The 24,297-nt window shown below is 41.3% G+C and overlaps 1 protein-coding gene across 1 annotated transcript in view; it reads right to left on the reverse strand.

The window, feature by feature from the left end:
- Positions 1–10,858: 10,858 nt before the first annotated feature.
- CLCA1 (chloride channel accessory 1) overlaps positions 10,859–24,297 on the reverse strand; it is a 31,689-nt gene continuing 18,250 nt past the window's right edge. The window contains exons 8-14 of the mRNA XM_003805301.6: positions 22,286–22,460; positions 20,084–20,190; positions 17,853–18,068; positions 17,004–17,265; positions 15,770–15,940; positions 12,660–12,899; positions 10,859–11,817 (exon numbers count right to left, since the gene is read on the reverse strand). Of these exons, the coding sequence (XP_003805349.4) occupies positions 11,426–11,817; positions 12,660–12,899; positions 15,770–15,940; positions 17,004–17,265; positions 17,853–18,068; positions 20,084–20,190; positions 22,286–22,460 (1,563 nt within the window). The 3' untranslated portion in view covers positions 10,859–11,425. The remainder of the gene's footprint in view (positions 11,818–12,659; positions 12,900–15,769; positions 15,941–17,003; positions 17,266–17,852; positions 18,069–20,083; positions 20,191–22,285; positions 22,461–24,297) is intronic.

The following is a 24,297-nucleotide window of genomic DNA, read 5'->3' on the forward strand; positions in this document are numbered from 1 at the left end:
CAATCTTAGTGTCCGTCCATATATAGAACATTTTCTTTATCCATCTGTTTGGATGAATGTATGTGTATCTGTATATGCATACATATACAGGTGAATATATATATATAATATATATATATACACACACACACACACCCCACATATCTATATATTCACACAATAGAATACTATTCAGCCTTAAAAAAATAGATTATGTTGTGACATGGATGAACCAGAAGGACATTTTTCTAAGTGAAATAAGCCAGATAAAAAAGACAAATGCCATATGTTCTCACTTATATGTGGAAGCTAAAAAAATTGAATACATAGAAGCAGAGAGTAGAATGGGGATTAACAGAGGCTGGAGAGTTAGGGGAATGGAGAGATGTTGGTCAAAGTATATAATGTTTCAGCCAGACAGGAGGCATAAATGATAAGAATTTGAGGTGATGGATTTCTTAATTAACTGGATTCAATCATTCCATATTGTGTGCACATATATATATATATATATGAATCATTTTGTACCTCATAAAATATATACAATTATAGCTTGCCAATATCCAACAAAAAATTAATTAAAAAATAATTCAATCCCTAGAGGAATTCCAGAGTATACCTGGAAGTAGATTTTGCCCAGCATGACTAATTCCGAGATGTAGTAATATTTGGAGAAACAGAGGTTCGATTAGGGTTATTTTGCTTCATTTCTTTCTCTTGCTTTTCTCTTCTCTTCTTATTTTATACATATACCCAGACATCATGAAAGTTAAAGGATCACTTTCTCTGGCAGATACCACATGTGGATTAGGTATGCAAAGCATGAGTTCCTATAATATGTGCTTCCCCTGAAATAGACCCTACATACTGTGCATTGCTTTGTTTGTTTGTTTGTTTTTAACTTTTATTTTAGGTTTGGGGGTACATGTGAAGGTTTGTTACATAGGTAAACTTGTGTCATGAGGGTTTGTTGTACAGATTATTTCATCACCCAGGTATAAAGATCAGAGGACAATAGTTATTTTTTCTTCTCCTCTCCCTCCTCCCACCCTCCATCCTCAAGTAGACCACAGTGTTTGTTGTTCTCTACTTTATGTTCATGAGTTCTCATCATTTAGCTCCCACTTATAAGTGAGAACATGTGGTCTTTGGTTTTCTGTTCCTGCATTAGTTTGCTAAGGATAATAGCCTCCAACTCCATCCATGTTCCCACAAAAGACAGGATCTTGTTCTTTTTTATGGCTGCATAGTATTCCATGGTATATATGCACCACATTTTCTTTATCCAATCTATAATTGATGGGAATTTAGGTGGATTCCATGTCTTTGGTATTGTGAATAGTGATGCGGTTAACATTCATATGCATGTGTCTCTATGGTAGAATGATTTCTATTTCTCTGAGTAAATACCCAGTAATTGGTTTGCTGGGTCAAATGTAGTTCTGCTTTTAGCTCTTTGAGGAATCACCATACTGCTTTCCACAATGGTTGAACTAATTTACACTCCCACCAACAGTGTATAAGTGTCCCTTTCCTCTGCAACTTTGCCAGCGTCTGTTATTTTTTGACTTTTTAAAAATAGCCATTCTGACTGGTGTGAGGTGGTATCTCATTGTGGTTTTGATTTACGTTTCTCTAATAATTAGTGATGTTGGACATTTTTTCATGTGCTTGTTGGCTGCATGTATGTCTTCTTTTGAGAAGTGTCTGTTTATGTTCTTTGCCTTCTTTTTAATGGGGTTGTTTTTCTCTTGTAAATTTAAGTTCCTTATAGATCTGCGCATTGTTAAGTGCCTGTTCGCTTGATTGTACTTTAGTTAGCAGAAACCATGTAGCTCATTACCCATTGTAATCTTAGTGTCTAACATGGAACTTGGGATACAATGTGGGTACTTTAAAAATATTTGCTGAATAGATAAATGAATGTCTCAAGCACACAGACAACATGTTTAATGCAAAGCTAAAGGATTTCAGGGCAGGTGTGTTAAGAGGTGGAAGTTGAAGGAATTGTCAAAGGAGGACTTGAAGTGACATCCCAAGGCATATAGGGGCCATATAAAGAAAAAGATAATGGACCAGGTAAAAAGAAACAATCGAGTGATGGGAGTCATCATGAAATTACAACGTCAGTTCAGTGGGATAGGAAGTGAACAGCACAGAGGGTTAGGAGGTTGTGTCCAGAATAGGATACTGGATTTTAAGATTTCACAGGTGCGGTTGTTTCAGGTCATTACTAGGTCAAAATGTGGCCTTAGCAAGACTTGCTCAAACCATATGCAATTGCCAATATTCGAATTTTTTACTTATAAAAATACACTTTTATTATTCAAACCAATAGTTTGCTCAATTTTAGTGGAGGTGGGGTGACGATCAAGGAATTTTGAGGCTGAGATATGAACTGACTCATTCATATAGATTCTGAGACCACTCAGAGTGATTTTAAGAGGTGAGGGGGGAAGAGTGTTGTGCCTAACTTGGGTGAGGGTGGTAGATAACAGTGAAGAGAAGGGATAAAAAACAGCATAGATCAATGACATACGATGGAAGCTTTAAACAAACCACATTAGATCATAGGGGTAACAGCCTAGCTTGGAAGTTGCAAAGGGGAGCTTGGAGAATATTTCTCCCTACGCTCTTTTGATGCTGGATACTTGGATATTAAGAGAAGTACCAACATCTGGAACAGATTGACCAGATTTACTCACTCACTTAATTGACTTTTCAGAAGCTAAGGCCATTGTGGGTCAATGATGGCATAAGGCAAAAATTTGGCTTATTTTATCACCTATGAAAATACAGATCCATTTCGCAATAAACTTTCCTATAACCCAGAGTACCTAAGAATGTTTTTTCTTTGTTGTTCTCTACTTTCTATCTTATCTACATGTTAACGTTTACCTCTTCTTCTCCAAAGTCACATGGTATGCATCTCTGGTTTACTACCATATCCCATGCTACATTTTACTGAGTTCACCCAAGTGGGAAATTAAAATCTCAGTGAGTGACTTATTGAAAAATTTCCAGGCGAAATCCATGGTAACCATGTTCTACGAAGTTGGGACCTCAGTCTCATTTGCCACAAAGTGGCCTTCTCATCAGCTAAGTGCTTGGTTTGGTTTTGTAACATTCAGAAAAGGACTCCAAACTGACCCTTGCAGAGCTTATAGCTTGCAGTGAACGCCAAGAATGAGTTCTCAGACGATTCTAGCTGAGCGGAGCGGGGGACCACTCTTCTGAGAGAGAATGTCACCCCAGAATCCATCCGCCAAGTATTTATTGAAAGGGCTTGTTAAACTACAAACATCCACTAGATGGCCTCTTGAGGTCGGGTCGTGAGGCACTTATGGCCTTGTAAAAGCATTCAAACCACATTCTCAGGAGGCTGTTTTCAGCCTTCCTTATGACACACTCCACTCCTTGTCCTGTTTTCAGGGTCAAGGAGTTACATTTCCATGCACAAATAACATACACACAGTGCCTCCGTCTTTTTCCATGCCCCTACCTCAAATGCCTTGTACACAAGCTTGAATGTGTTGCCATGCACCCCCGACGTCTCCCCCTTCTTTAATTCTTAGAGCGTGCTGGTCATCCAATGCAAGGTAAACTTCTATCGTTCTTCCCTGGTCGTCGATGCGCTGGGTAGCAGCACAGAACCATCTGAAGATGTCTAGCAAACAGATACAAGAAAGAATAACTATAGCGGCCATCACCCAGATGCGCATGTTTAACCCAGACAACCAAGTGTTTGGGTTTAACCATTGAAAGCCTTCTTGAAATTGCTGAAGGGTACTTGTTTGTGATTGCTGTGACCATTCTTCAAGTTGTTTCTTCAACTCACACTTAGGAGTAGAAACTTGAGAAGACAAATGGTCGTGATAAGCCCCTTGCAGATGTGTGTTCACTCTCTCCCAAGCATATTGGGAGCTATTATGCGGCAGAAGTGTGACACAGATAGAATTATATTGCCAATCACAATGTAAATTTTGACAGGAAATGAATGCCTGCTGCTGATTCCCTAGCTATTGAACAGTGGCTTTAAGAGCCTCCAGGCGAGACAGAATAGTTTTATCAATATTTACCTGTTCTTGAAATTCATGGGTTACATTATATACAATGTGGTTCACCACTGAGGCTGTGTGAATAGATTCTGTCAGAGAAACAGCCACAGTAGCGGCAGTTGCTAATATAATAATAGCTGAGACTAAAAAGGCAATTAAAGTGGCCAGAAATCTTTTTTTCTGAGTATGAGACAGTGCTTTTCTAAATAGCTGCAGAGTGGAATCTCCTTCCCAGCTCCTGGTTAAATTTATGGGCAGCCACAATTCTGCACGCCATTTTACAATCATGACATAGGTTATATTCAACTGTGTAATGTTTTGATGAGACAAGCATGTAGCATACCAACTACTGGAAGAGACTTTAATACTATAAAAGGACTGATTCTGCTCTATGTTAGGAACACCTTGCCCAAACAAAAGTATATAGGGGTGCATAGTACAAATCAGGACTGTGTCAGTAACATTATTATGCAAAGAGAGGGTATAGTTGCCACCACTAGTAATATACTCACCATGTGAAAGAACCCATTCAGTAAAAGGAAGTCCTAGTCTCCAAATTTCGGTATGAGCAGGGCTTAAAGCCTGTTTCCCTGTTAGTTATAATATTGGTCCTGAAAGCCCATACTCTGACCAGGTGACAAAACTATTGGAAGGACTCCAAATCCAGTAGTCTGATTGGCACACATAAGATTACCATGGGGACCCCATTATCAAACAGAGGCCCTTGATGGGGCGCAGGCTGTCTGCGCAGCGAACACTGGACGACATCACTCTTATATTGCCAGTCTCTACTCAGACGGCACATAGGAAGATCAGGCCCTTGTGTAGCTTCATTAGAGACCTCAGTAAGATTAGTGGTAACAGCAGAAATAAAGGTCAAGTTTGCAAGCTTAGTATCCCTTTTGGACTGATGGTAAAGATACTCCTGAAGATTGAGAATGACACACTTATCATGTGCTATTGTGGAAAAACAAATAGGGGGATTGCTAGACAATAAAATCAAGGAGTAATTAAGTTTAATCCATCCCAAATTTTCAGTTAAGGGGTAAGACAAGAGCATCCATCGACCTCCTATCCAAGAACTGTCATTAGATGACAAAGGCGGGTCAGCATCCCACCATGTAATAACATTAAAAACATGGGGATTTAGAACATGACTCCAATAAACATGTTCTTGAGCTGATCCCACTTGGCAAAGTATAAGAATTACCAGCCACCCCAACATCCATGTCTGTCTTACTTTCTCAGAAGTTTCCCCAGTTGCCACAGATACATAAGAAACCGATTCTCTGCAGTTGCATGGGCTTCCACAGCTGCAAGCAGGATAGATGCCTGTTGATCCAATCTCTTTAGCTGTCCCCAGGTAATGTTAGGTGACTTCTGAGTCATCATTGTCATTATTGGTTGATTCTCCGACAGGTCCTAGTCTCGAGAACAGAGCCCCATATTCCCCCTTTTTTGTTTATTAAGATATATTTTAAGAGTTTGATGAGCTTATTTAACAATGGCCTGACTGGCTGAGTTAGAAGGAATACCAGTTTTGTGTTGTATGTGCCAAAGTTGCAATGCATATGCAAATTGAGCACTAAGATAGTAAGGTCCATTATCAGTTATTATAGTGTGTGGAAAGCTTAGAGTCATAATAGAGTTAAACAAATTAGCAAATGCATCTTTAGTTTTTTTCTCCAGTCTGGGGGGTAGCATGTATCAGGCCTGTGTAAGTGTCCATGGTAACGTGGAGAAATTTAAAACTTCCAAAGGATGGTTACTGAGTAACATCAGTTTGCCAGATAGTATTAGGCACCAGACCTCGTAGGTTGGCACCAAGCCCTAAGGAAAAAGGGGAAAGAGAATGCTGTTGGCAATCAGGACAGTTTTAATAATCTTGTGAGCTTAAGCAAGTGCCAAATGAAACTGTTGTTTAAGACTGCGGGCGTTCTGATGAAAAACAGCATGATCAGCTTGAGCTTGCAAAAAAGCAGGAGAATCTGCAAACCACATCTGTGGTCGTACCAGAGCATCAGCTCAAGCATTCCTTTCTGACAAGGGACCAGATAGCCCAGAATGAGAGCGAATATGTGTGATGTAAAGAGGGTGATGACTGGCAAGGAGGAGTCTTGCGCTGCAAGAGACAAAGCTAGTAGGGGTTCATTAGTAATGCCCTTCACATGTGCAAGATCTAAATGAGTAATACTATACACCGCATAAGTGGAATCACTAAGTATATTTACGTCTTGGTGAGGAAAATTTGTAAGGCCAATATCAAGGCACCTAACTCTGCCTGTTGTGTAGTTTTTAAAATGCTCCTGGATTCTGTACTGCCAGTTTTGCATGGCATCTTGCCACACTACAGCTGCTTTTCCAGTTTTTCCTGAACCATCTGTAAAGAGAGTGATGGCATGAAGTAAAGGCTCAGAGACAACAATAGATACAAATTTCACAGGCATAGTTTGTAAAAAGTTCAGGAGCTTAGAGGCTGGTAAATTGAAGCTGATATTACGAATAAAGTCAGCCATTGCTACTTGCCAATCAAGATCACGAGCTAAGAGAGTATGAAATCGTTCCTTGCTTAAAGGTAGGAAAGAGTAGCAGGGTCATATCCTGACAGCTGGACGCAACGTTGGCGTCCCTTTATGAGAAGAGAAGCTATTAAATCTGTTGTCTTTTCTGTATGTTTAGAGGGATTATGAGACAGGTACATAACAGATGTAAAATACAGAGATGGCAAAAGATAAAGCCTACCTGTTAAACTAAGGCATGGAAGCGATGGATATTTTAAATGATTTTTACTATATTTTGGCCCTTGAAAGTCATTAGAATGTGACTGCAAGTCGCCAGGATAATAAACCTGCATTGAGTTAGCTTAAGTATGTAAAAAAAAAAAGAAAAGAAAAAACCCCAAAAAACTTTTTAAAATGTCCTTTGGTGTTGGCCATTTTCCTGATCAGCCTTTAGATGGAATGTCTTAGAAGTGAGCTTGGGAAAGTAGGGCTGTGGCCAGTTTCTTTTATTCGGTCTGGGCTCCTTAGGCAGCTTCTGTTTTTAACAGCTTGCCACTTGTTGCTGCCCTTACTCTGAAAGAAAGGAAGGAAGACTACAAGTGGCAGTAAGAGGCCAAAGAATGACCGGGTGGTAAAGCGCGTGTGTAAGCGCAGAGGCTGGAGGGAAGAAGGTAACCGGCTGGGAGAAAACCACTCCGCTTATCTTCTAGGCCACCTACGCCTGAAGCCAACCCTGTTAGGTAAGGTACTGAAAATAGACTGCGCTTTTTATTATTTTTACCACCCTCAAGCAGAGAGGCTCGGGGAGGAGCAGACAGGCAGCGCAGTGTCTGCTTTGAAGTTTCTTAGCCCCAGTGTTTTTAAACATTTTATAAAAAAGCGAAACAAACATTCCTTACTGCTGCGTCTATCTTCTGACGATGACAGCAGCTGGCAGAGCTCATCCACCTCAGCCTAGTTAGCATTTAGCATATGGCTACCGGAGAGCGTCCCTTATTAGCGGGCTCCTCCCCCAGGGCTCTGTACTCTAGGCTCCTCCGCACTACTTTGCCCACCTTAGGCTAGTAAGGTCGGGGTGCACATGGACTGTTTCTTAGCCCTTTCCCTAGGGGGCCAGGGAAGACAAGGAATTGCTTGTCAACTGAGACATGCGAGGGGTGGCAGGGAAGGGCAGAAGTAGGAAAAGCAGCAGCACAGCAAGCAGCAGGCCACTTCCCGGGCACGGTTCCTAAGCCACGTGACCATGGTGAGGAGGATCCTCAGGACCCGGCTGGAGCTGCCTGCAGCCACCCGGAGACTCGGTCTGTACCTCTTGACCTCTCCTCCATCACCACAAACCGAGAAAGGGGCAACCTGCCCAGACTGCAAGTGACTAAATGGGCACTCCATGGCATCTTAGCAACTCTCCTGCCCCAGGCCTCTGTGGGCAGCAAGAAAGCCAGAGCTATCTAGGATAAAACCCAGGAGGCAGCATGTAAGTTCCCCTTATACTCCAGGGAAACAGAAAACCGACAAGGCCAGAAAGGCTGATGCTGGAAGTAGGAAATGAGAACTTGCGTATTAGGAAGACAATCATACTCAGCCACTTTCCTTCCCTCTTGGAGGCACCCCTCCAGCAGGGAAGTTTGTCAAGGAGAAGCGGACACCCGATCATACAGATGTTCGCTGACCGGGGGTCTTATCTAAGAACCGTCCCTTGGGCAGTCTCCAATCTCCTTAAGGGGGATGGGAGGTGCTATTGGCCAACAAATGCAGGTCCCTTTAAGGGTGGAGGAAAGGAGGGTAATGGCTTTTCTATAGGGGGAGGAAAAGGCTCTGGTCCGTCCTTATCCTCACTAGAAAAAATATCCTGCTCATGTCCTACGGAAGGGAATGAAGTAGAGAGAGGAGCACCCCCCTGCTGCTCTGGTTCCTGTTTTTCCTCACTGGAAAAAATCTCTTCTTTATTCCCCATAGAAGGGAATGAAGAGGGGAGAGGAATCTCTCCCTTTAAATCTTCTGAATTCCTTTCAGGTGGAGATAATGGGCGGTCTGACTCACCGCAATCTGGCAGATAAAGAGGATACAACGCAGAGCGTACCAGCGCGCCCAGGTGGTCAAAATAGTAACATTTGCTTATATCCTCTTTTCAGGCAGCGACCTACCTGCTCCCATAACTCTAAATCTAAGGTTCCTTGATCAGGAAACCAAGGGCATCCCTGCCGAATTAAAAGCATAAGCTTGTGTAGAGCTCCAGGCTCTACAGTGCACTGGATAGCCTTAAGTAGCTGTTGCACTGTTTTAAAAAATACTTTCTGTTCTTTGGTCATTTCCTGACCCATGATGACCCAACCCCTGGTATTTTACGCGTGGGTCCCGTCCTCCTAATGGGAATCAGGACTGTCCCTTACTGGGATTCCCCCAAAATTAAGGAGTTTTCCTCCTTCACGTGCAACTTCAAGGCGCTCACTTCGGGCGCACCACTTGTAGAGTTTATAGCTTGCAGTGAACGCCAAGAATGAGTTCTCAGACAATTCCAGCTGAGCGGAGCGGCGGACCACTCTTCTGAGAGAGTGTCACCCCAGAATCCATCCGCCAAGTATTTATTGAAAGGGCTTGTTAAACTACAAACATCCACTAGATGGCCTTTTGAGGTCGGGTCGTGACACACCTGTGGCCTTGTAAAAGCATTCAAACCACATTTTCAGAAGGCTGTTTTCAGCGTTCCTCATGACACACTCCACTCCTTGTCCTGTTTTCAGAGTCAAGGAGTTACATTTCCATGCATAAATAACATACACACAGTGCCTCCGTCTTTTTCCATGCCCCGGCCTCAAATGCCTTGTATACAAGCTTGAATTTGTTGCCATGCACCCCCAACAACCCTCTGCCCATTTGGCTGGCAAAGCAACTGGTTGTGCCCTCAATAAACAGTACTGACTTTGGGAACATCAGGGTCTTCCTAGTCTTGGAACTCTCTACTGTTCAGTTTTTATAACAAATTTATATGTAAGAAATACGGGTCCTAGGAAACAGCCTGAAGGACATGCAATCCATTCACTCCAAATTTTACCTCTGGGGCAAGCTCAAGAGCTAATTGCTAGGCCCGCATTTTTTGGGTCCCTGTATAATTGCCTTTCCTGAACAATGCTGTGGTGTTACTCCTTTGGCTTACAGTGAAGGAAGTAATTAGCCCTATATTAAACTTGTTGTTATGATTACTATACGGTTGCTGCTTTGGCTGCGGCCCTTAACATCACAGTGCCCTAATAAACTGAGGATCCACAGATAAAACTTCTTGTGGGTCTCACGACTAGGAACAGCCATGCTTCTCCTGAGCTGCTTCTGGCTTGCTTTTCACTATAGACTCTGTTAATCTTGTTACTATATACACTTCATTTGTCCTACCTACTTGTCACAAAGTGAAATATGTGACTTGGCCGTAGCAATTGTACAGAACATTATATTATGCATTTGATGTGGTGGTTTTTTCCTCTAGTTTTTTTTCCCCCATGTATTCTTTATAGGTTTATACCTGAGCACTTCTTCTAGTTTTTATTATATATTTTATTTCTTTATTTTTATGTTTATTGCATGTATCACTAAGATGGCTCAAATCTGGTTTTGAAATAAGAAAGGTCTACAAATAAAGAAATTTTGGGTCTACACAGAAATGATATGCTAGATATTTTGTTTTCAATCATAAAGAGAGCCACCCACATCTTGAACTCATTGTACTAATAACTGGGAACTCGAAACAATTTTCACAGGAATATCTACACCTGCAGGCACTGGAATCTGTGACTAGTCCTTCACGAGGACTGCCATACTGCTAGGCCTACACTTGCAACCCTTTTTCCTCTTCTTCTCCTTCCCCTTTCATTTGTCATGCTGCTGGTCTTTCTCACACTTATTAAGGCCTTCGTGTGGTTCTTAAAGACCCCCTTCTCAAGCATATCTCTGAGCATATCTGCCTCCTGATTTCAAAAATAAATCCTCAAATGCTCTTTTTAGCATACAGGAAGAAGGCCAATGCTTACTCATCTTTCTATCCTTAGAACCTAGCATTGGCCTGGAAAATAATAAGCAGCTGGTGAACATTTGTTGAAAGAACTGAATTACATTAAATAAACTAATGCATATAAGGCATTAGTCGGGCCCTTGGACAAAGTACACAATAAATGTTTATTTCTCAATCACTTTCCCTTCACACCTGGCCTGAAGCTACCTTTCTCACCTTATCCCCACTGCCATGGCTTAAAGCATCACTAACTCTTGTAATTTCATGCACATAACGTTCATTTCTGTGCCTAGGGAACTTTCATTGTGCTGTTCTTTCTTTCTTCAATGCCATCTCTTCCTTAAATGCACCATCATTGCTCAAATTTAGAGAAAATAAGACATATTCCTGGTGATGCTGGTCCAAAACTCCTATAAAACAAGCCATGTCTTTTATATTTAAATACTTTAGATTGGTCTTTTCTTCACCAAAAGAAATCAAACAACTTTTAGCAACTCTGTTAGATTTATGCAATTGCATGTTGTTTTTAACTGGCAAAGCTCCTTAAAACAAATAAAAACATACTTCCATTTATTGATGCAAGCCCTGTTTCTTTCTAGTATTCAAATTCATTAATAAAAGACTCAATGATTATTAAATTTTTGGGTTTGGATGGATAGTTTTTATGCATGTATACCCAGTTGTTTAGCATTTTATTTTATCGCCCCCTACAGGAAGTCTAAAATACATTTAGTATATCGCCCCCTACAGGAATACATTTAGTATAAATGTACTATATACATTTAGTATATCGCCCCCTACAGGAAGTCTAAAATACATTTTAGAAAATTTTATAATCAAAAAAAAGGATGAATGATTTATTTTATTTATCTCACAAAAATTCAGCCCTAGGCTATTGACAGCTGCAGTTCGCCTATCCACTTCCACATAATTTTTAAAATGTGAATGCCAGGAATGGTGCTGTTGATATGAATATTAGGACAAGGAGCAGACGTTTCATCAGGACTAGGTGTCTCTGGCAGAGTCTGTGGAGGAATAAACAAAGATACTCGTGCAATGTTGGATATTTCTGATTTCAGATCGACCTTATCAACAGCCTGAATAGCAATGAAAAGATCTGTGCCATTTTCAAAAGTAATGTTTTCTGGTTTAAACAAAAAGACTTCCTCAGAGTTGGCTTCCTTGGGGATGACAGCAGTAGTATTCACTTGAAGAGATTCATTGAACTTGTCTCTGAGATCAAGAATACTTGTACTTATTCGAATGATATACTTGTGAGCTAAAAAGAAAAAAGAAGAATGTGACTTTAATTCTGAAATCTTAAAGAAACTTCTTAAGCAGTAGAGCTTTAAAAAATATTGAAAAAGCTTTAAAAGTCTATGAGAAATTATATCATCACCCCATAAGGTTCCAAAATAAATGAACTGATGGTCCTGTTTACAAGGGTTACTATCTCTTTTACATTCTTGTTTGTATATAATGACACAGTGATAAGCGTAAAACTGGATTGGGCATGACGTAAAGCCTTGGTCAGCATTTCTAGGCATAGTGCCCAGCAGAAAGAAGAGACTGTTTAACAACTGTTTATTGTTTTATTATTTATAGAGGCAGTTTGCACCAATGCTTCTCAAACTGTAATGTGTGTACAAATCACCCAGGGATCTGAAAATGCAGATCTGAAAACACTTTCTAACAAGTGTTCATGGTATCTACATGCTGCAGTCCACAGACCGCACTTTGAGAGAGAAAGTCTGGTAGGACCTGAGTTTCCTTCCAAAAGAGCTCTGCTCTGCAGACATCTATGCTCTATTTCCAGTTCTTCCCCAGGAGTCACTGCTACCCAGAAAATGGAGTTTGTCAAAGGACAGTTTGGCAAGATTTCAGAAACAAAGTGAGGTTTACCTTTCCTGGCTGAAGCCTCTTACTCCCAAAGTATACCAGTTTTTCAGGTTTTAAATCTCTCTTCTTTAAGTACATTTATCCCTCATTTCAAAGGACCGGCAAGATCCCTCCTGCCTTCTGCCCCCTAAGTATCAGAACACGGCTGCCTGCCTCACCCGCTTCTGCTCTTCTACTTGGCTGGTAAACTCCTTTACAGGGTCCATACCAGGTTCAGCTTACCTGTTCCATGGTCATAATCATCCCCAGGAGCTGTCCAAGTCAGATTAATGAGACTGCCCCCGTGAATTTCCGCCTTCAGGTCGGTGATTCGGCCAGGTGGGAAGAGATCAGGTATGGGAGCATTTGGGACATCAGAAGCCACAAATGAGCCTCCCGAGGATGTTCTGCTGAAACACACTTGCTTGTGTTGAACATCATCCTTATTAATTTCAGATCTTGGTGGATTCCATTGTATTTCATCTGCATTAAAAAAATACTCAAAATATGGTAAGCAACACCACTAAATGGTGACATCTCCGTCTGTTTTCTTATCAGATCACCCTCTTCCTGTTCCCCACTTCTGCTTCTTTCCTTCCACACACAGAATTAATTTTAAATATTTGCAGACAAGACCACAAATATGGTTTCATCAGAGGGAAAAGAGAAAACAGAGAATCACAGTTTTTTTTTTTTTATCTCTTAGATATTTCCTGGATATTTAGTGGAATAACCTTTTGGAATTTATTTTCATGACATTTGTCCTGAAATTGCTTATTTTCCCATCTTTTTGCCCATCCTGATCTTGTCTTTCCACAAGGTCAGTTTAAATACTACATCTGTTTTTTCCTTCCTTCCTTCCTTCCTTTCTTTGTTTTTGTTTTTGAGATGGAGTTTCGCTCTTGTCATCCAGGCTGGTGTGGCGCAATCTTGGCTCACTACAACCTCTGCCTCTTGGGTTCGGGTGATTCTCCTGCCTCAGCCTCCTGAGTAGCTGGGATTACAGGCATGTGCCACCACACTGAGCTAATTTTTGTATTTTTAGTAGAGATGGTGTTTCACCATGTTGGCCAGCCTGGTCTTGAACTCCTAACCTCAGGTGATCCACCTGCCTCAGCCTCCCAAAGTGCTGGGATTACAGGAGTGAGCCACTGTGCCAGGCCTAAAGACTAAGTGTTTTAAACCTCAGACTGCCTCAAGAAATGTATTCCTCCTAAATAATAGTGTGAGTTTCATTATCTTTCCTATTTATTTGGCAACTAATCAACTGGACCTTCAAGAATGCCTTGATTGTTTATGCATATTTCTTTCACTTTCTCGATGTTTGTATTTCATTTTTCTTATTAAATTTCAGTTTTTAATGAAATGTTTTATGTTAGGGTTCCAAAATTTTGTGCTTTTGAAAGACTTCTCATTTTCTCAGTGAATGCATGGGAATCTAGTTCTTGTAGTGATCCCAATTTCATTCACATTCTTGTTGAAGACATGTATAAAAGTAATCCTGGAATTTAAAAAATACCCTGGTCTGTTCAATCTGTAGAGTTCTCAGGTTCTCTTTTCTTTTCAATAAAAATATCTCATGAGATCCTAACATGGCGTTACTTAGAATTTGTTTTCTCATAAACTCTACCTCTTTGTAGAATTTTTATGTGTTAAAGACCATTTAATCTTCATAGCCATTAATCTGGTCTTGGCAAAGATGAAGTGAATGCTCTAGCAGGTTCAGGGTTCATGTTGAAAGCACCAGTAGAGACTGCCATTAAGGCTTATCGAGGGATAGAGGGAAGAACATGGCCTTCTACTGTTATGCCAGGCACTAACACTATTAGTTATATGAACCCATAAGCTCTCTAGCTTCTGTTTCCCCATCTTTAAAAAGGGATACTTACAAGAATGAAATATATTACTGTAAGTAAAATGCTGCGATAAGGCTAGACTTAGCCACTAAACCAGTCCCCTTCTGCCTCCTTCCCCTAACTCAAAAAGCAGTGGCATGGGCTGGGCACGGTGGCTCACGCCTGTAATCCCAGCACTTTGGGAGGCCGAGGCGGGCAGATCACAAGGTCAAGAGATCAAGACCATCCTGGCCAACATGGTGAAACCCTGTCTCTACTAAAAATACAAAACTTAGCTGGGCATGGTGGCACGTGCCTGTAGTCCCAGCTACTCGGGAGGCTGAGGCAGGAGAATCACTTGAACCCGGGAGGTGAAGGTTGCAGTGAGCTGAGATTGCGCCACTGCACTCCAGACTGGTGACAGAGCAAGACTGTCTAAAAAAAAAAAGAAATGCAGTGGCATCTTTTAAAACATTTCCCTCTATTATCACCTTTGCATGAGGGACACCATGTGTCTCTGAATCCTCTCTTCACTAAGCACACACCCAAGTAAAGATGACAGTGGGAAGGTTCTCAAAGGAGCTCTTCTCCTTCCCGCACACCAACCTCAGGAAAAAGCCTGCCCAGGACAGGGTGGAGATTGATGGAAGACTAGTCCTGGAACCCACTGGGACACAAACTTGGTCTCAATTCCTTCTCTAGTCCAGGGCAAGTGCTTGTAACCAAAAGTGGTATGGGACTGTCTGTTTCATGGACAAAATTTTCCCACCTGCTTACACGTGGGCTCAGTGTGCTGGCCCGCATGAAATTCCTCTACTATGCTCCCTGGCCTGAGCAGGAGGAGAAAAGAGGAAAGACAGACAGTGGACTTGGATAATGATATTGATGTAGATAACAAACCCTAAATTATTACTTTTTTATTCTGTGGAACAGATTCATTAGGATAAATTAGAAATGCTTCAATGGAAAGAACTTCATTAGAAGTGTTTTTAAAATAATGATAAAACCTTTATTAAACACTATTTACCAGGAACAGTTTGTTAGATGTGTTTAGTTATTTATTCTGTGTGACCATCCTCTGAGGTAGCTGCCATTATTATCCTTATTTTACAACAGAGGAGAGTGAAGTACAAAAAGATTACACAAAATACTGTATTTGATAGAGGGCTGGGCTTTGAAGTAAGGCAGTCAAAAGCTATGTTCTATCCAGTGATTTTCAGCTGGAGGCTAGTTTGCCCCCCTAAGGGTTAGTGGACCACATATGGAGACATTTTTGATTGTCATGACTAGGGAATTGCTATTGACAAATAATGGATAGAGGTTAAGGATGCTGCTAAACATGCCACAATGTGCAGGATAGCCCTCCACAACAAAGGATTGTCTGGCTCAAAATCTTAATAGTGCCAAGGTTGAGAAACCCTGATTTAATCATGCACCATTCTGCCCCACAGGCTTAATTGTTTCCTCTTGAAACCAATGCTTTTGCACAAGCCAGGTATGTTATTACAAATTACTTACCATTCTCAATCCAGCCAGGTATGTACAGTGCTCCACTCTGCTGGGGTATCACCCTCCGTCTGGCTGCGTTAACTCCTCCCAGAGCCCGCACTTTTACACTGTATCTACCATTCGTGTCATAAGTTGTGAAATACCTTGAGTAGACACCGTCATCCTTAGTAGCATCAGCACCTTGATAAAGAATGAAGGGATTAATAAGTATCCTAAAGGTAACGGGGAGGGTATTTGTATATTTCCAACTCATATGTAGGCTATGAGTTTTCAAAGCAATAAGAAATTCAGCATTAGCTCCAAGAGACCTTAAGATTTTGGTGTGTTGAGGGTAAGGCTTACTTCTTTTATCACTGTGTGTGGTTTTATGTATACATTCTGTCTTCTTGAATTGTTGACTTTCTTTTTGAAATCTAAGATGGTATCGTTTCTGTGTTACACCCAATGTAGCACAAGGTAACTACTCAATAAGTATCTGTTGAACTAAATTAAACTGCTATATGCAACTGTGGAAGAAAAAAATGTTGTATGATTATTTAATAAAATTCTTGACTTCTCCCCAGGGTAGATTTAGGTGGGAAATTCATTCACAGGATTCATTCTATTAAGGTTACTTGCTTCACAGTAAGCAGACATTTTTTTTTTTTTTAAACTGTAGAATTCTCTTTCTCTCTCTCCCTGATAGACTTCTTAAAGACAAGAATAATGGGCAGAATTTTCACTTTTGGGGCAAGCTAATATAGAGTCTGCATAGATACAGGAATCATATAGGACTGTGCTTGAATCTATCTCTGCTGCTTTCTAAATGTGAAAGCCTCAGTGAAGATATTATAAAAACAAAGGTTATATATGTCTTTGTATATATGTATTTGTGTATACACACACACACACACTCATATGTGTGTATGTATGTATGTGTATATACAAAGCACCTAACACAATATGGTTATTAATTTTCCTCTTTTCCTTTTTTGGGGGTTGTGGAATACCCTACGGCAACTCCCCAGAGACTGAATCTATTGAGCTTGAGCTGTTAATGTGTTTTGGGCCTTGCAGAAGCCGTCATGTTTTCCAGCATTTTGAAATTTAGGAATTGTGGGGAAATGGAGAACTCTCCCAACCAGACCTCAGTGCTGTGCTGCCTTGCCTGTCTAACTGCCCTCACCAGACCATGCGCTCTTGGCATTCCCTGGTTGCTTCTTGGAAAAAGAAATAAATATCTTCCAATTTCTTGGGTTATTACCTGCTCCATTATCCAGTAGTTCCAAGGTAACTGTTTTTCCATTCACTGATTCAATCAGGGCTGTGACACTGGCCCTGAGAATTGGGGAGGCTCCTTGGCGAATATTTGCATAAACTATCAGAGGGCTGGGGAATTTGCTGGTGTCCTTGTTCGTTTTGGAAGTCACTGTAATTGGAGGCAGGGTAGCATTGGACGCACGGGACGTGACAGTCAGGGTCAAGGTTTGTGAGCTTGCTTGCAGACTGTATTTCCAAGTGCCAACCTGACCAAAACACATGTAAACATTTCCAATGAATAACTTCAGGTGACACAGACCTGACTTCAATGTCACGTACAGGAAAAGCCTCTGATACAAGCATGTTGGAAGCATATCTAAGAAGAGGTGTGCATGTTTGATACTCTGTCAGCCACGGGGAGCTTCAGTGTGTTTGAACTAACTATATCATTCCCATTGTCAAGAAAATTCCACGGCGGGTGGGAGGGGGATGGTGAGGTCTGAAAGCTATATGCTTATTGTTGCCTTGGTTTTATGAGAGACAAGTCTCTGAGATAAAGGAAATAACTTTTATGATCCCAAAATGTCGAGGATCATTTTGCATCTTGATTACTATGTAATTTGAAGGTTCTCCATTTAGTACCTGGACAAAATATCACCTATTTCCTTTGTCTTTACTTGCTGGCATACTGAGTGATTTTCATTGGATGGAGATTTTTTTTCCTCGTTCTCTCTTTGATTCAATACTGACTCTCCTTTTAGCAACCACCAACATTTAAAATGCTACAATTATTCTGTAAAAACTTTATTTTATCTTGTTGAATTATGAGAAAGAAAAAAAGCTGACTCCATACCTTAGCAATGCCTGGGATTTGGAGGTAGGCCATTTTGGTGTTTTTGTCCACTACAAAGCCACCTTGCTTCTGTCCACTGGGATCCCAGAGAAGGATTTGGGGAGGCTGCGTTGTCCAGGTGATAAGAAACAAAGTGTCCTTTCCCACGGTGCTGTCCACTATCACTGTGCCATTCATCCACTGGCTGTTCTGGAGGGTTAATCCCTTACTCTCAAGCTGTTAAGAAAAACAGCTCTTACTTTCTGGAGAATACAGCTCCCATCACATGTTCTTTTCCCTTCTGCCCCTGTCTCCCCAGTGCCCCATTAAAAAGACTTCAGTGATGCCTGAATCCTTGATTTGGTGTTAGGAGCAATTATGATGCAGTTCTAAGTTACCTTTCTAGCCTTAGCTTCCACAATTTTCCTTCCTCCACCCAAACAAGACCACTCCCCAAAAAGTCCTTGTGAATCCCTGACTCTTTGACTTTATTATCATACTCTTTACTTTTCCTAGAAGGCTTTACATTTGACTTCTCCATTTATCTAAGCCTTCTTAGTCTTCTCTGTTTGTCTAAGCCTTACCCATCCTTCAAAATTCAAATATTACTTTCTCCATGAAGGTTTCTCTGCTGTCCATCTCATTTACCAGTTGTAAAAAATCTCCCCTTCCTCTGATCTCCTGTAGGATTTTATTTCTATCAATCCTTCGACATTCATCATATTGTGCTTCGCCGTATATTTATTGGTATATGAAGCTCATCTTATTTATTAGACTACGAACCCTTAAGGGGACTCACTGTGACTTATTTTTTACCCACGCATGGATTGTCTGAATTACCTAATTGCTAAGTCAGGTAGTATTGCAGGCCCTGTGGAGATAAATGACATAAGCCAAGGCCAGCTTGTTTGGAATAGAATGAGGGAGCTGCAGAGTGGGAGTGAGGTAAGGAAGGATTAACAAGGCTTTTTTAGAAAATGTGATTTTGAGGATTATCTCCTAGGTAGCTATTGTCTCAGAGTTAGCACCTATTAGAAGACAGAGTGGGCTGGTCATAGAGTCAGATTTCCTAGTTTCACAGGTAGATCACAAGCTGGCATGTGGAGAAAGCGAAGGGCTATTAGATCTGGTTCTTGTGGCACACTGGTGAATGAGTCTTGCTCATTTCTCCATCTCTCTCTCTCTCTCTGTTAGGTTTCTTAAATACAAAAATCATAGGCAGAAATTTCCTAAATGTGAACTTGTCCTTTTATCACTTTAATTACTTTTCTAGGAGACATTCCTCCCTTTTCCAAAGCAGGCCCTTGCATTTAATTTTCTAAATCTGAACCAGAATAACCCAGATGGGTATAATTGCTGTCTTCCTAGATTGAATAAATGTTCCATTGGTAAGCCAGAAAGCCTATGGTTTCAAAATCTCTCATTATTAGGCTTTGACATTACAGTTTTCCTTTACCTTTATCTGAACTTTCATCATAAAAGTTATAATTCACACCAGTGTGAATGCTGATTGTTCACTCTCTCTAGTTTAAAAATTAATGTGAATAATTTCTGCAATTACTAAAAAAGAGCATTGAAAAAATACATTTTTTCTTTTTTCTTAATAGTTTCAAGACTTTTAAAAGGCAATTTGGTTTCCTTGAAATTTTAGAACCAGATGGGCCATTGGAAGTTTTCTGTCTATACCTGGTGGAGAAATGAAGGTCCACAGAGGTGAAGTTCTTTGCCTACGTCACATAGTTAATGGCAGACCCAGGACCAAGATCCAGGGGTCTGGACTCACACCGCTGGCTTTTTACAGTACAAAGCACTTTCTGTCCATTATATGTAAATCTTGGCAAACAACAGAAATTTGATGTAATGGAAAAATAAAGCAAGTAATCCCTGGACACTTGTCCCAGAACATTTGTAATTGAGATGATCTACTCTGAAGAAAATTCTGAGCCAATTATATTGCTCTAGTTGCTTGTTCAGAGATGTTAAAAAAGAATTCTTGGACCTATGACATTTTATCTGCTGATTTCTGTGAGGAAGTCACTTGGTATTGCTTCCAAACAAGTAGACACTAATTGCCTTGTTTAAATGAGTAGTGTTGCATTTTAGGAATAATGTTTAATATCAAGCTGGACCTTCTATTTTCATTTTAATTCAGTACCAGAAGAGTGGAAAACTTAAAACTTTTAGCCATTAAATTCTCCATCTTGGCTATGATTATGCGTAAATATGAAAAACCAAAGATTAAGAACTCCAACCTGGATGGAGCGCTGAGAGACAGCTCCATTTCCTGATGAAAGGGCCCCAAAAGCATCAATGAGGCCATTGTTCTGAACTTGATCTGAAGCATATGTCTGTAAACCTCCTAAAATGCAATTACATTTTCAGAAATTATTTTCCAGAAAGCAACTATTTGCAACATTTTAGCTGTTGTTTAGAGAGCATACAATATAAATATCCCTTTGTGTTATTAAAGTATAAATAGATCAACATCAAATAGGTGCCTACATTAACTCAGAATTTGATACTATTTTTTTAACTTATTTATTTTTTCTAAGACAGGCTCTCACTCTGTTGCCCAGGGTGGAGTACAGTGGCGTGATCCTGGCTCACTGCAACCTCCACCTTCCAGGCTCAAGCGATCTTCCTACCTCAGCTTCCAAGTAGCTGGGATTACAGGCATATGCCAACATGTCTAATTTTTGTATTTTTTTTTTTTTTTTTTTTTTTTAGAGATGGGTTTTGCCATGTTGCTCAGGGTGGTATTGAACTCCTGGGCTCAATCAATCCACCTGCCTTGGCCTCCTAAAATTCTGGGATTACAGGAGTGAGCCACCACACCCAGCCACTAGTTTTTAAATCTTAGTAAATGATAGCTTCAGCAACATCTCAGTCACCTGGCTACTTCAACTATCTGCAAAGCAGCCATGAATCTCTGATATGATTTGATATTAATTTATGATATAAATTGATGTCATAAAATCTACATATTAAAGGTCCTGCACTTTTACATGAGAGAAGTCATTAAGCCATACTCCAGGACTATCGATTTACTCTTATTTGAAACATAATTCCAACAAACGTGGCTTTAGAGTTTTCTTCTAAATGAGGAAAGGCACATATGTGACAGCAGCAAGAAATAACAGTGGACAAAGGGACAGTTACGGAATAGTATATTGTAAAAACAGGATTTTACACCAGGCCAGGCAGTCCTGGGCTATTTAGAATAGGTGTCACTAAGTTAGTTGATGTGAAAGCACTTTTTAACTATTATAATTCCATCTGAACTTAAGGAAATAATTTCAGTAAGGCTGTTGATGCCCCACCCACATCCCCTTACCCAGCCAAGTGCATCTCTTCCCAGCTGCTCTAGGCATTGGCTTATAGCTGCCTCCTCTTCCAGGGAATTATCTTACCAAAAGGGGCCACCCTACCTAGAGAAATAACATGCCCCTCTCCTCTGCCCTGTTCTGACAGTCCACAGCCAAAGACTAATAGACACAATGGTGCAAAAGGCCACCCTCCTGCCTCAAGGTGAGACAAGTCTGTGATGTACTTTCCATTCCAGAGTCCCCTGTGGGCACAGCTAGACTCCGACTAGGTCTGCATCAGTGCTTAGCTCCTTCCCTGGCCCTATCCTTTCCTCCTTCCTTTTCTCCTAAGAGCTCTCTCTCCTATAAATTGCATGGACCCAAATCCCTGTCTCAGGCTCTGCTTCTAAGAAACCCAGCCTAGGACAGGTAGTATTAGGAATAAACAGCTCTGGCATTTTAGTGGCCTCAGAAGGCAACTCAGTATAATAATTGAGATCCACAATATTATCCCTAAGTTAAAAAAGAAAAATATGTGTTCACCTACTCTGCTAAAGAAGCTGGTGACATATGGAATCTATTTTAACCATCTGTCTGTGTATGGGAGTTAGACACACAATACGTGAAGGTTTTATGGAGGAACTGCATTGTATTCCATTTTGGGAGTGATCTTTTGCCTTGTTTAACATGCCCTTTGCCCTTCCCTGCTACTTCTCCTGTTTCTTGAATGCTTCTTCTCCAGGTAAAGTTAAAGCCTCCCTTATTTGTGCTTTATTGTACTTTCTGTTGCTAATATAGCACTTGTGCCATGGTGTTATGTAGTTAGTGGCTTGTCATCTGTCTCCCCTAGGTCTCTTGGCCAGCTGCCACTGGAAAGGAGTGGTTCCTGGCCCGGGAAGAAAGTCCTGAGTCCTCACTAGAGTGCTGTGCTAGTTCCATCTTCTCCAGGCTGCCTTAGTCCTAGACACAAAGCTTTAAAATAAATGGGCAGAGTCCATTCAAACAGTCATTCAGGGGTAAGGGTGGCTAGTTAGCCAATTAGGTTCTCCTATCTCTCTCCATCCCATCTTTCCCCCACTCCCCAGTTCACTGGAGCTCACAGTCCAGTAGGAGAGACAATACCGGGGATCTCAGCAAATCATCCCTCACCTGTCATTTTGGACAGCTCCTCTAGTTCTTGAGCTGCAGAGGGCCCCAAGGCGACTGTGTGGATGATGGCACCACTTTGTTTGACCTCGTTAAAGCACCCACTTATAGTGTTGTCTTCCCCATCCGTCAGCAGCACAATTTCAGATCCATCGGTTGGATATTTCTTCCTAATCACCTAAGGACAGAATTTAGGGCATGAGTTATCAGACTTAGGGTGGCCAAAGTGTTTATGAAAATTCTGCTTACAGGAAAGGAGAAAAGAAATTCTAGAGGGAATAACCAAAATTGTCTGGGAATGACCAAATATCTGTCTGTCTTGAAATGATACAATCTTAACCCAGCAGCATTCATGGAACTTGACCGCTGTCTTTCCCCTTGGCTAGTCTGCTGCAGAAAGGGATGGTGTGGGATGCAGGGCAACTCTAGGGGTAGACAGCACTGGGGAAACAGCAAAGAAGGTGTTCCTAGTTTTCTTCGCGTGGTCTCTCCTTGATAGGCTTTCAGAGCTTCCAAGATGCCTTCAGAAACCATCTCACTTAACGGGGATTACATTGGGGGGATATTAGACCCAGGGCAGACTTTAACTTGCATGATATTCACCAGTCTGACAATACCAGCTATTTATGGCTGGCATTGGTTCTGATTGGTCATTACCTAGGTCACATGAGTTGTCAATATTTTTAACAGCCTTTCTGATTAAAGCAAAACATTTCGTTTCTGTTAATCCTCAGTTCCTAGTTGTTCTGTGACACCTATGTCTCAACTATTCCTGGTATATTTGGATTATTTATTTATTTTTTTACATGGTATAGAGAGGATACTCCTTCTGCCAATGTTGAATAAGATTAGGATGGGAGGAAAATTAGATAAAAGAATAATGCTATCTATTTAAGAAGAGAAAGCAAGAGTCCACTCTTCCCCTAAACAGAGTGGAAGGAGAGACCCAGAATTAGGGGAAACAAGAAATCAAGCCTAAGCATCTCTCTGGCCTAGAATCTCAGATAAGAAGGCATCTTCCAAAGGCCTAGAATCTCAGAAAAGAAGGCGTCCTCTGAAGGTGAAAGGGAAAGCTGAGGGCAGAGGAGGCTTCCGCCTCACTCACTGTTTCAGCTATTAGAGGAGGCTAACTTGACTCCCTAGAAGAGAACAGAACAGTGACTGTTGCTGTTGCTGTGTCAAAGAGCCCAGAGCCCAGAAGCCTGTCAGCTGTGATCACGGTCTTGGCCTTACTAAGCTGCAGGCCAGAGAAGCCCAATTTGGATTTTCTTGTCACACTCCCCATAACTGCTGTGTGTCATGGAAAACAGGCAAATGTTTCCACATATCCTAAAGAGGAGACAGAAGACAGCTGAGTTGAGTGTTGGCAGGTGAGAGAAGGATAATCCTGCCACAGAGGCTGAGGAGTATACAGTATGGCTAGAGGCTGGATGGAGGATAGGGTGGTGCTCAGGGCTCTGCTCCAACAGGGAGAGCCAGGGTGGGGCTGAGTCAGTGGAGGAGGACTACTGGGCCCTGAGCAAGCCAAGAGAACAAGCCAAACTCGTATGGCCACAGCAGACACCACTGCAAGGAGCCCAGGGCAGACCTGACCAGGGCCTGCAGCAGGGACTAGCAGGGATCTTGAACACAGTATAAGATCCAAGGTCCTTTGCCTCATCACCCTGAAGCCACATGAGCTTCTCCCACCCCACACCCAGACTCCACTCCAGGGGGCATCCTAAATTCCACTGGTGTACTGCACACTCTCTCTCTCTCTCGCTCATCTGAATGGAAGATGCAGAATCAGAGGTTCTCTCTTCACCACCACGCCATCTGGCATTAGTCATCTCCCCTAGGGTCTTGCACAGCAAGGGTTTGGTACAGCACATCAGTGATTTCATTGTCTGTTTTCCTCCCTTATTTGCTCCCTTAGTCAAAGCTTGGGTGGGTGACAGGGGTAATAAAACGCAGATGCATGCGGGCATCTGGAGAAGTGTTTCATAGCTGACTGTGTATGCAATAGAAACCACTTT

Source organism: Pan paniscus, chromosome 1 (genome assembly GCF_029289425.2).
Source record: "Pan paniscus chromosome 1, NHGRI_mPanPan1-v2.0_pri, whole genome shotgun sequence".
Classification (NCBI taxonomy): domain Eukaryota; kingdom Metazoa; phylum Chordata; class Mammalia; order Primates; family Hominidae; genus Pan; species Pan paniscus.